The sequence below is a fragment of the Mytilus galloprovincialis genome, chromosome 13 (assembly GCF_965363235.1).
Source record: "Mytilus galloprovincialis chromosome 13, xbMytGall1.hap1.1, whole genome shotgun sequence".
In the NCBI taxonomy this organism is placed as follows: Eukaryota; Metazoa; Mollusca; class Bivalvia; order Mytilida; family Mytilidae; genus Mytilus; species Mytilus galloprovincialis.
In genome coordinates this window covers 66958457-66971178 of record NC_134850.1, presented here as the reverse complement: position 1 = coordinate 66971178, position 12722 = coordinate 66958457, and the positions used below count along the sequence as shown (strand labels likewise).

General features: G+C 30.1%; 1 protein-coding gene across 3 annotated transcripts in view; it reads right to left on the bottom strand.

The window, feature by feature from the left end:
* LOC143057911 (calmodulin-binding transcription activator 2-like) overlaps window positions 1–12722 on the bottom strand; it is a 96100-nt gene that overhangs the window by 53943 nt on the left and 29435 nt on the right. For all 3 annotated transcript variants that reach the window (XM_076231370.1, XM_076231369.1, XM_076231371.1), the window contains exons 3-4: window positions 3645–3717; window positions 204–295 (exon numbers count right to left, since the gene is read on the bottom strand). In XM_076231370.1, coding sequence (XP_076087485.1) covers window positions 204–295; window positions 3645–3693 — 141 coding nt within the window. In that variant the 5' untranslated portion in view covers window positions 3694–3717. The remainder of the gene's footprint in view (window positions 1–203; window positions 296–3644; window positions 3718–12722) is intronic.

The window sequence follows — 12722 nt, the reverse complement described above, 5'->3', positions numbered from 1 at the left end:
CTTAGTCGACTGAGCGCATTGTAATAAACCATCATGCATCAAAACCAAAATAGTATTCCCACTCAATAAGATGGGTTATAAACATTATAGTTATCATCCCCACTCAATAACCACAATAAGATGGGCTATAAACATTATATTAATCCCCAGCAGTTATTAACTAGCTGTGACATAATTAATGACATACTACAATCAGATCTTACTTCATTGGAATTCCAGCGGTGTCGGAACAACGGAAATTCATTTGCAGACGGGATTTCATCAAGCTGCTTCGGAAGTTTGGGGAAATCACAACCTGCAATAGATTAATCAATTCATGAATAAACTTAGTTGGACAAATTCTTTACAACTAAAATCAGAATTTTATGAATAACCCTTAGAGAATGGTATTTCATTAGGCTGTTACCAATAGAACATACATTGCTATTACAGAATCAAAAAAAGACATTTGTAAATGAAGGTTCATTTCCCTCCACTATAGTTTTGATTAATTTAATCATTAATGTATTTGGTTTTTTTAAATATGGGTTAATGCATCTCATCATCATTAGTCAAGGTATCAGGAGGACATAAGGTTATAGACAACATCACTGAAGAGAAATTAATGAAATAACTAAAGACAAAATAAGTCAGATTGTCATCTAGGTTCACTAATGATACATACCACCATTACAAGAATTCGGTAATCATGATGAGTGATCGATGTGAAAAAACACATAACCCAGTAAAGCAAGCTCACATGAACCTTGATACTAAAGTTCAAGAAAGCTCTAAATTGTAATTCATCAGAGAGATGCAACAAAACTTTCGTTGGGACATAAAGACAAACAATCATAAAGAATACTTTTAAAAACTTAATATGATCAGTTGGGTAAAATGGAAATTATAAGTATATAAGGTGTAAGACGGATCTTAACAAACTAAAAACTTCATTAAGTCAGTATTTTTGTATATACTATACTATACTATTAATTTGACATTTACTCGGATCATTCATGTTGAATTTTAACAATATTTTGGAAAAGAAGACCTGAAAAGAGTATGAATGTTTTAAACATATATCCTTGTTCTTCTAGTCAGATAAGCCAGAAATGAAGACAATTAATAGTTTTCTTTCATTCATTCTGACTACATAAATCAATGATTTAATGAATTTGGAGATGGATTAATTAGAAGTTGTTTATTTATCATAAATCTATATGTTATGTATTGAAGTATCTTTTAATACATAAAGTTCGAGAGGTTTGTAGAATATAAAATCTTTGTTAACTGACTATATATAATCGAGAATCTATACTGTAATGAAGTGTTTTAATCATCCCTAACTTGACTTTATTTATAGCAAGAAGGAAGACATTATAAGGTATCTGATTAATGAAAGGAAATATCAATTATATCACTTCCCTAGTGCAGCCAAGTCAAGGGTTTCTTTCTTACAGAAATATACCATTAATGTAGGTAATGGATATACTAATTTGAAACTTTCCATTCTTAAGATGGCGATATCAAGTTAGGTTTTAATATTGTATAAGGACATATATAAACTATGAATATAAAGGTTACAAAGTGAAAGTAATAGGCAAAATTGGATAGCAAAATAAAGAAATACATGCTAAATAAATTGAAAAAGATAAATGATACATTTTGTGCATTATTCATTCATTTCTTTATCAATTCACCCATATAAAACAGCTTAGACTGGATTCTTGTAAGCTCTCCATTATATAAACTAAATACCTCAAAACAAGCTTTCAAGGAACTTTAAATGGAATTTAAGTAACAATACAAAGCTCACTGATGGTGTTACCCCAGCCAAAATGTAAGTGTTTGGTTAACATGAAGTTGTTGAGTGATTAAACTGAAAATGCATCACATGGTATAGCTGACTTATAGAAACCAAATTTCAGAAATCCTTGTATTGTAGTTCCTGAGAAAGATGTGACCAAAATTTTCAACTTAACTTGGATGTCATGTGTAAAATGAAACCAGCGTTCAGTAAACAGGAAACTGTTGATTGATGAATCCAAAAATGCAACACATAGTAAATCTGTATTATACAAACCCTGAAACCAAATTTCAGAAATCTTTCTGATGTAGTTCCTGAGAAAGATGTGACAAAATATATTCATAAGACTGATGGACCGATAGACAGACAGATGTAAAACAGTATAGCCCTGCTTTTTTAAATCAGGGGTATAATAAAAAAAAAATGGAGAATGTGTCCATGAGACACAAATGATCCCCCTGCTTGCATATAATGTTATAAAGGGACATAACTCTATCACTCCACTCTACTGAGAAAGGAAATTATCAATCAGAAAGATCAAAATTTCGTAAAATAGTGATAATTCATATTATTTGGTTGAGACAAACTTAAGTTTGAGAACAGAAACCAATTTCAGGAAATTCTTGTGGATTCACAGAAACAAGTACCGAAATTTAAGGCAAAGGTAACACTGCAGTTGGGGCATAAAAAATAACAGTCTATTTCTCAGAAATATGGGATAACTTAATTTATATACCTCCGATGGAAGAAAGAGTAAGCACTTTATAAAGAATTCACCATTAATTAACTGGAAGTGTTATGTAGGTCTGATGTTTCTGTCAATAATATCTTTATATATTCCGATACTTTGATACTTGTTAATTCTGATGTTTCTGTCAATAATATCTTTATATATTCCAATACTTTGATACTTGTTAATGACCGGAAAAAAGGAATGGGAATTGGTTATTAAACCTGGGTAAATTACGACAATAACCAGACTTGTCAAGCTGACAGCCATTTAAACCCAGGGATAGGAAAGATACATATTTCATAGTGATCAATTGATCTCCTATTCAAATTAATCGTTATTCTGTCTCTATGCTAAGTCTTGCTTATCAAATATGATAATATTCGTTATTTGAGTGTTGAAGTCTACAAATTTTAAATAATGGATTTATCATCATAACTTTGACGAAAATCACAAATTGTGAAATTATTGATATATATATATATATATGCTATTTTTTATTGCTTTTTCTGTGAACTGAATAAAAAAACAATGCTGTTTATAGATCAGATCAAATTATGTACATTTTTGCAGATTTTATGAAATATTCATAACAGCACTATTTAATGTAATATAAGCAATACCACATCACTTGATATTTAGAAATAAGGTCAACATGATTTATATTGATATTGTAGTAACTAAACTAAGGTTAAGAATCAGGTTTCTCAATACAATGTTTCATATTTTTGAATGTCAGGGCCTTTAACAGGCCTCTTTACATAATTGTTTTTTCTTATTGATGAATAAAATTGAGAATGGAAATGGGGAATATATATGTTAAAGAGACAATAACCCAAAGAGCAAATAACAGCTGTAGGCCACCAATGGGTCTTCAACCCAGATTGAAAATCCCAAACCCAGAGGTGGGCCTCAACTGGTCCCTAAATAAAAATGTGTACTTCTTCAGTGAAAATGGACGTCGTAATGAAGTATGTACAGTGGCCTATAATTGCTTACATTTTGTGGTGGGTAGTCGTCTCATGGCAATCATACCACATCTCTTTATTCTATTAGAATGAAATAATTTAATATTCTGTAGCTCTGAAACAAAGTGGAGATAACTCTGTACAATGAGAGATAACTTACTTGGAACTCTGACATGATGGTTGCAAGGCGATGGATAGTCCATCTTCATTGAATCTGTATATCACATGATCATCTGAAAAAAATAAAAGGAATTATCTGTAATCAAGCTTCGTTATAACTAAATAACAATTTCTTTCCTCATTGACACTTGATGTTTGTAAAAATGATCTTCATATAGAAAGAAAGTATAAGCGCAAATAAAATAATGGCAAATAGAAAAATAAGTAAGGCCTTCTCAAAATCAGGCATTAATTAAGTTGCAAATACACTATAGTGGGTCTTCTGTTCCCTATCTGATAATAATCTCAGTTACAAAAAAACATTAATGGGCATAGTGCATACTTTTCCTGGAGTTCCTGAATGTTCTCTAAGTTAGGAAAGACACTTGTAGACTTGCTGGAGTCAGTTTCACCAAAAAAACTTGATCATACTTATGACTAATATTAATCTCTTCTTTTTTTGTGAAACCAACTCCAATCTCCTAATTTAGGACACAAAGTGGGCCTCCTGTTGCCATAAATATTATAGCACAGTTGATTATATTACCATTTTTAAGACTAGTTCAATAATTCCTTTGTATGACACCAGTAAATATGGACAACACTAAAACAAGTATATCTCAAATCAATCATCATTTTAACATCATTACCCAGAATTCAGACAAAAAAGTGAGCAATAATCAGTAAAATAACCATATCTCTATGTCTCTCCTATTAAAACCATAAAATCAATAAGATTAACACAAAAATGTATCAGCAATTATACCATATGTAACTAGCAATTATTGCTATGTATATTTTCTGCTTTATATTTTATTACTCTATTGAACAAAATCCATATCCAATTAATGCAAACAAACAAAATTTGAAAAGTAGAATGCGTAACATCATGTTTGTTATATATGCTTCAAATTATAACACTTCTAAAACTGATTTAAATTAGTTTTCATCTCAGTCACAACATTAAGTTCTTCAAACTAAAATCTCCTGTAGCCTTAAAGTCTGACAGTAAATGGAAGGGAACCACAGTATTTGGAGCTTTTAGTAATGGAGTTTTATACATGTTATAATTATGTCATCAATATACTATAATCTGGATACTTCAAATTCATCATTTATATTATCATAATTGTACACTTTGGTTTCTTAAAAGCCTTTTCATTTTAACAAACATGATAAAGAAGAAATAGAACATTTTTATTAACCATTCGTTGTACAAAACAACAGAGAACCATAAACTGAGCAAACTTTCAATAAGTTTTAAATTTGCATATGGCATTGAGACTTAGTGTTTTCCATAAAGGAAAATGCTTGGGGTTGAAGCTGTAATATTAACTTTCAAAACATAGCTTATAAACATTTTGATAAAGGTAATTCTTTTGTAATTCAGCATTATAGTTTCTGAAGATGGTGAAAACAATTAAAGGTCAAATTTAGAACATGACCTTGACCTCACATTTTTTTTGGATGTCAGAAAATAAAAGGAAATGAAATAATGATCAAAACAAAACCAAGAGGTTTTTCCACTGATAAAGAGAAACAATATAAATGTTTAGCTGACTTCGCATTTATTCAATGCAATAAGGAATATGTATCATAAATAATTAAACAATCAAAATATTAATGTCCTTATAGCTTATTTCTCAATATATATTAGGGGTCATCCATAATTGTCAACCATTTTCCAAAGTGTACAAAACGTACACTTGGGGGGAGGGGGTTAAAAAATCAACATTTTTACCGTACGCTTTTTTTTTTAATCTCCGGAATTTATATCGTTTCCGTAGGGAAAGTCGATTTATAAAATCGAGAATTGGCTTGGGTATGTTTCTCTTCTTATTTCTTCTTTATTATTTTCACTTGATGATATTGATTTCGATATCATAATTCTACTCAATCGGGATTGAACGATTAAAAGATCAAATCATATGAAAACTAAATCTTTCAAAAATGTGAACTAGTAAAATTATTTAAACAAAAAGTTTGCAAGCATTTCTCAGTACCCCCGATTGTCAATTTCACCTGCTTTGTCGTTATCGTTATCGTTTTACTCTGTTTAATAAACAAAATTGATGGAAACACTAAATTCTTTGAATTTTTTGATTTTGACAAGACGCCATTTTGTGAAAAGATTTTAAACTGGTCTTTAGATTAATTTCCTTGTAATGCATTCCAAAATAGTAAACCAGTAAACCGGAAGTAAACTTATTTTTCTTAGTATAAGCCTCCTTTAATAAGAAGCACCCCCATATGAAGTCTAACCTTAACTTAAAAAATATCCAATATATGTACACGTTACAGTATATATATATATATATATACATCAACGATAATAGTGCCATGAATGGCATATTTACAGGGACCTATTAAATAGAAATACAGGCGGGAAATTTAAAAACTCAAAATGTTTTAAAACATTACACTTTTATTGATTGATGTCTTGAGCTTTGATTCCATCAACAACTGTCAGTCCATACTTTACCAATGCAATATAACCATGCATTTCCCTTTCTTTGATTCTTAGCATAATTTATGTGCCCCTTTGTTAATCTTTTGAATGCTCTAGGTGCCCTTTTTATTGGAGTTACCATTCCCACTGTGTGATAGGGGAAACACTAATCTTTGTACCTTATTCTGACAAAACACAAGCATCACAGATAGATGTCATCAAATAAAACAGTCAGATATATTTTAGTTTTTTTCAATGCAAATTTCGAAATTAAACTAAAATATAATGGACAGGATCCGGATCTTCTTTTTATTAAGAATGACTGATTCTTCTCTTGAAATCTGAAAATGGTTGATGTACACTTTTTGAGGGAGGGTGGGGGGTCTGAAAAAGTGTACGCTTTGTACACTTTGGAAAATGGTTGACAATTATGGATGACCCCTTAACATGTTTAATGTAACAGAGATTCTTCGATCTGTTACACTAAAACAGGAAGAAAACTTATTGTAGGGGTAAATTCAGTAAAAAATCTCCCATTGACTTTAATGCTAATCACTGTATGGAATTAAATTCATACCTGATTTACCTTTAGAAATTAGAAACTTTCATATATATATCGATCTTTCATGAAAGTACAAATGTAGCCTATCTTTTGCAACAATAAAAACATAGGGTCATGCTGCATTTTTGGGCATTCACATGGCCTTGTTTACAATTAACAATGTAGATTCACACTGAATTCTTATACTGACCCCCATTACTTTTCAACCCTGTAGTAAAAACAAGTGAAACTGTGAGCTACTGCTCACTGATGATACCCCCGTCGCAAGTGGATAATATAAATAGCGTAAAAAAATGCATGTGTTCGGTAAACAGGAAGTTGTTGAGTGATGAATCTGAAAACGCATCACACAGTATAGCGGACTTATATCAAGCCTGAAACCAAATTTTAGAAATCCATTTAGTATATAGTTCCTGAGAAAAATGAGATGAAAACTTTTTTTTTTAAACTCTAGTTTTGATCCATCTACCAAAAAATATATATATCAAACATTATCTACAAATCAGAAGAGCACATGAAAGCTTTCCCCCGAATGGGAGGTCCCTGATGACGTATATTTATTTACTGAATTTACCCCTGTAAAACATCTACATCAAGCACTTCTCATTGTACTGTATAAACAAGAATGCATGCCCACTCCTCCACATCGTTGTCACAAAAACTTAAGATAAATTTAAAAATTGTTGATCTGAACAAAGATGATCCCTGGAGTAAATCTAAATTTTATTGTGGTGAATTCAATGAATATTTTATGACATCAAATACAATAAACAAGAAACATAATATAACAAAACATTATCATTGTGGTGTAAATAAATGAGAAACAACATATAACATAGTCGTTAACATGTTAAACAATATATCTATACCAGCAACACAATATAACATGTTAAACAATATATCTATACCAGCAACACAATATAACAAACCTTTTAACTCAAAAAATATGAAGGGATTATGTTTCATAGCCTTCCGTAATTTTGTCACAATGCAGATTAAATTTTTTTCTGACAAGTAACACTATGTCTTATTTTCCTCTGACACGTAGGCTATTAAAAATTTATTAAAAATTTGTAATGTTTTATTTTCTTAAAATATTGATTGCAGTTTCTTTATTTCAATTTTATTAGAATTTAAGGTAAATGACACTTAGATAAAATAGGATTCCCCACTCTTATTTCAAATAAATTTCGAACAATAGCATCCAATTATTATCATTACAGATCTTTGAAATAAAATATTTCTGTTATTGACATTTTGAATCTGACATAAGGTTTATTGAGAAACAAAACTTTAGCAGACAGTATTTAGTGATATATGAAAGTAGTATTAACCCACATGCAATCATTGGTACTTCTCATTTTTCAAAATAGCTAGATCATAAAATATATCTTTTTTGAATTACAATAATTGCTACAATTAAGCCATGTTGATTGATGGCATCAAGACCTAAAATATATGCACATAATATTGATACCTTATTAGGACTTCACATATTATGTTATTTGTTTCTTATGGAACTTTAAATTGTGGTTAATATTCAATATGGTTTAGCAGTGACTGCCCCTATAATAAATTTTTGAACATTTAATAACTTTATAAAAAAGTCTATGATATAAATAGCCAAGGATATATAACTATTGTTAGTTAATCTTATTATTAAACAGACTTTCAACAGGTGTACAAAATGTCCAGTATTACATACATGTACTATAAAAAGAAACATTTAACCATGCAGTTGTATCATTTGATTAGTATACATTTGAAACTCAAAGTTTTGAAACTTTCATAAAGGCAAATTGTACTAAAGCATTCTTAGAATCATAATCATATGCAACTATAAAATTGCATTTTGTAGCTTTTGAGAACAAGTTTGTATTCTAGGTGGTATCAATGATTTGTCAATTCTTTGAAAAAATAGCAAATAATAAAAATAAATACAATTTTAATGAAATTTTATAAACTATCATCTGAAATTCAGCAAACGCGTCTGAGTGCTTGTCACATTGACCAGTGTATACCAAATATCTTCTATATATATATATGATTGTCATTGACCAGTGTATACCAAATATCTTCTATATATATATATGATTGTCATTGACCAGTGTATACCAAATATCTTCTATATATATATATGATTGTCATTGACCAGTGTATACCAAATATCTTCTATATATATATGATTGTCAGGCTAAACATAGATGTAATGGGTATTACATCTATGGGCTAAATAATGACAGTAAATGTATATTTCTTTGCCAGGATTGTTTTAGTGATATTACTCCATGGCTAACATTAATCATGTTCTTTAATTCACAGTTAATGCAGTTTATGCAGTTTGTCAAGACTTCCTCTCTTTAAAGGGGTCATCTTAAACTTGCAGTGAGGTGAGAGTTTTTGTTCTGTGTTGAAGGCCTCATGATAATTGTGATTTTGAGGTGAAGGACAGCAATACATTTAGTGCAGTTCCTAATTGCTGTTATTTTTTTTTCTGTGTGCATATATATACTGATTTGTTATGTCTACTATGAGGGAGAGGACAGGGGGTACCCTTCTCCCTTCTCCCACCCCTCTTCTCCTTTCTCCTACCCCTCTTCTCCTTATTTTTTTTTTTAATTTACCGGAAAAAAAAGAGATATTTTATTTTTTCATATTTTATTTTTTTCTCCAACTTTTTCTCCTTTCTCCCAGCCTTCCTCTCCTTCCCCCTTTCTCCTTTCTCCCTGTCTCCCTTACCCCTGTCCTCCCCCTCTACTATGGATCCCCGGATTATATCTTTTTTTTTTTTAATAGGTGGAATTTTAGCCAAAAGAAAGATATAACTATGGTTCATGAAGTCCATACTTACATAAGTAATGTGTTGAATAACTAAACTAAAAGCTTGTAGTACATTTAGTTATGTTTTATCAATGAATTGTCTATAAAAATTTAAAACATAACGAACAAACAGATTCTGAATGATACTTTGCCTCAGACATACTAATAATATAGTGTGTTAGACACAATTATATCTGATTAAGTTAATTAACTAGGAGTTATAATTTGTACTGATACATGTACTATGCACATTATCTAATTATTCTATTATACTGTCTGCATAACTAAATATTCTCTCTTAGTATTTCTGATACCTACAATAATTAATAAGTGTTTGGGAATCTAATTCATTTTAGGTTCATCATCAGTAATGTTGTTATTGGTCAATAATTTCCTGAAGTGAATACTGCGCATATGTACTATAAATTTCAGCCTTAAAATTAAAGACCATTAATCCATTTTGCCACAGAGACGGTCTATTTTAATTGGCTTCTGAAGTTCTGTAAAATTTCATAAATCCAACAAAGGTTGGACAAAGTTCTTGATGTCTAAAAATCTTTAACCATGGACTAAAAAAAATCCTAAATGTTGATGCCCCTACACTGTAGGCAGATATAGGCTGTAGTCTGCTGTACATGTGAGACAACGGATTCTAAGATTGCTATGTCTCACTTTCTCCTCATAAAATGCAGGCTTGACAAAAAGCACATAATTAATTTATGATATACAATGTTGCATAACATAAATATTTTGTAATACATTAGTCATTGGGTCAAAAAATCTATTGCTAGCTAGTATTATACAATTCGACAAAAATAATCATATAATTTCCTCAAAATAGACATCTTAGTATTATGATGAAAACAATTTTGTTGGTAACAAAATATGTGCACATATTAGTACAAAACTTTGCACAGGACAAACACTAAACGCTGATGTAACAGTATAATACTCAATAACAAAAACAAAAACATGATGGCACAAACAAAACAATAATAAACTATATATATACTACAAAGTGTGTCATTTGTTGCTGTATATCATATTTGTTTTTCGTTCATTATTTGTTCATAAATCAGTTTCTCGTTTCATTTGTTTTACATTTGTAATTTGGGGCCTGTATAGCTGACTATGTGAAATGGGCTTTGCTCATTGTTGAAGGCCTAACACAGTGACCTATAGTTGTTATCTAATCTATGTCATTTGTTCTCTTGTGGAGAGTTGTCATCTTATTGGCAATCATTACAGTAACCACATCTTGTATAATCTTTATGTTATTGAGCCAGCTCAAACTAAAATTACCAGTATAATAGAATCATGCCATTTTACTATCCTGAAATAATTCGTTTCGTCTTTAACTATAACTTACCACAAAGTTTTTTTAATATACATTGTACATCCTAGAAAAACAGAATAGTATATTCCAATGCATTATAATACTTCCTACAGAAAACAGTCTTGAGTCTATTCTAATGCATTATATACTTCCTACCAAAAAAAGAATAGTATATTCCAATGCATTAAATAAATTCCCTATTCACACAAAACATTTGCAACTGAGCAATAATTGAAATCAAAATGTGCAATCTGTTACATTTGTTCATTTACAATAAGTGCAGACATTTCTTTACAGTATTTTATGGATCATAGTCCCTAAAGAATAAATATTATGAAAATATATATAAATAAAAAGTCTGAACATTAATGAATAGTTATCCTTATTACTTAAATCCATACAAATTAAAATACCATTATATAGTATCAAATATTAAGTGTTATATAAAAGCTACATACTTATTAATCTATAGAAGTTTCTGCGACCCTATATGATGGTAATGAATACCTATAATGATATAGATATAATGTATTTGTAGGACTGTAGAAGGCTATTGGTTAATCAGCCACTTAACCAAGCTAACACGGCAATCATAACTGTATTCAGACTTTTACAATTATTATTGATATCTACAAAATATCTATTTGATTCTATGTATAAGAAGTAAAAACTCATCAGGGATACAAGTGTTATGATTGATTACTTGTACATTGTTCATGTATCCTGTCTTTTGTACCTACAATGCCTTATATTCACCAATTCCAAGTATTATATAACCCTAGACCAGATGAAAATTCTGTCAAACAACCATCAGCACAATTAATTATGTACATATATATAATTATGTAAAAAAAAATGAAATAATTTTTTGCAAGGCAATTAGACGAGCCTCATGGAACTAGCTAGAGATGGAAATAAATATTCTATCCACAGACAAATCTCCTGCCCAACCCCAGGGCCAACACCAGGCCCAACATCAAAATTGTAACCTCCTTACCTTAAAAACGTTTTACAGGAAATTACAGCTATAAGATTGATGTCACTTTTAAATATACATCCTATACTAATTATTGCATTCACATGCATGTTTTATTGTATACAGATATATCATGTATATATACAAATAATGTGTATTCTCTGTGTACTCTCAGAATGATTTAATGATTGGTGAATGAATTTTGTTGTAAATACACAGCATTCTAACATATATATATATACAACTCGTCTAAACATCAACCCAACAATGTTAGATCTGTAAATTTGCTTTCGCAAATTTTTTGTTCTTGACCCTCGCCGGGATTTGAACCCATATATATATAGCAGTGCAAATAAAAGAATCATTTGTTCAAAATGTTTTAAATTTCATTTAAATTTTGTCCAAGTAAATTAAAACTTATAGATTTTAATGTATCACCATCACAAACTGAGAGAAAAACGATAGCTCTCTGTTAAAACTATAATGTAATTGTCACGATTGTCTGATCAATTAAAAGTATCTACTAGATCCCACTGGTTCAATATGATACAGAATGCTTATTTATAAACTGTGTTAGGGTAAAAGTTTAAAAAGAATAAATATAACAGTATCCAAATAAAATCAAAACCAAATCAATAGCCAAGAGATATTTGAGTGGTTTTAATGACCACAGTCATCACAACCACAATAATCAAATCACTCAATGTTACTACTTCTCTGCATACTGATGGGAAATGTTATCAATGAAAGTGCTGATGAAAGTGCCGCTAAGGATATGACGACTTCCATATAAGTCTGATCAAAGCTGGAAATTATACAAAGCATCTAAAATCAATGTTGGGTAGATATAAACAATAGACTATTCAGATGGGAGACAATATGGTTATGTTTAAACTGTTATGATAGCCCCAATACCCTCTATATAACTAGATATGG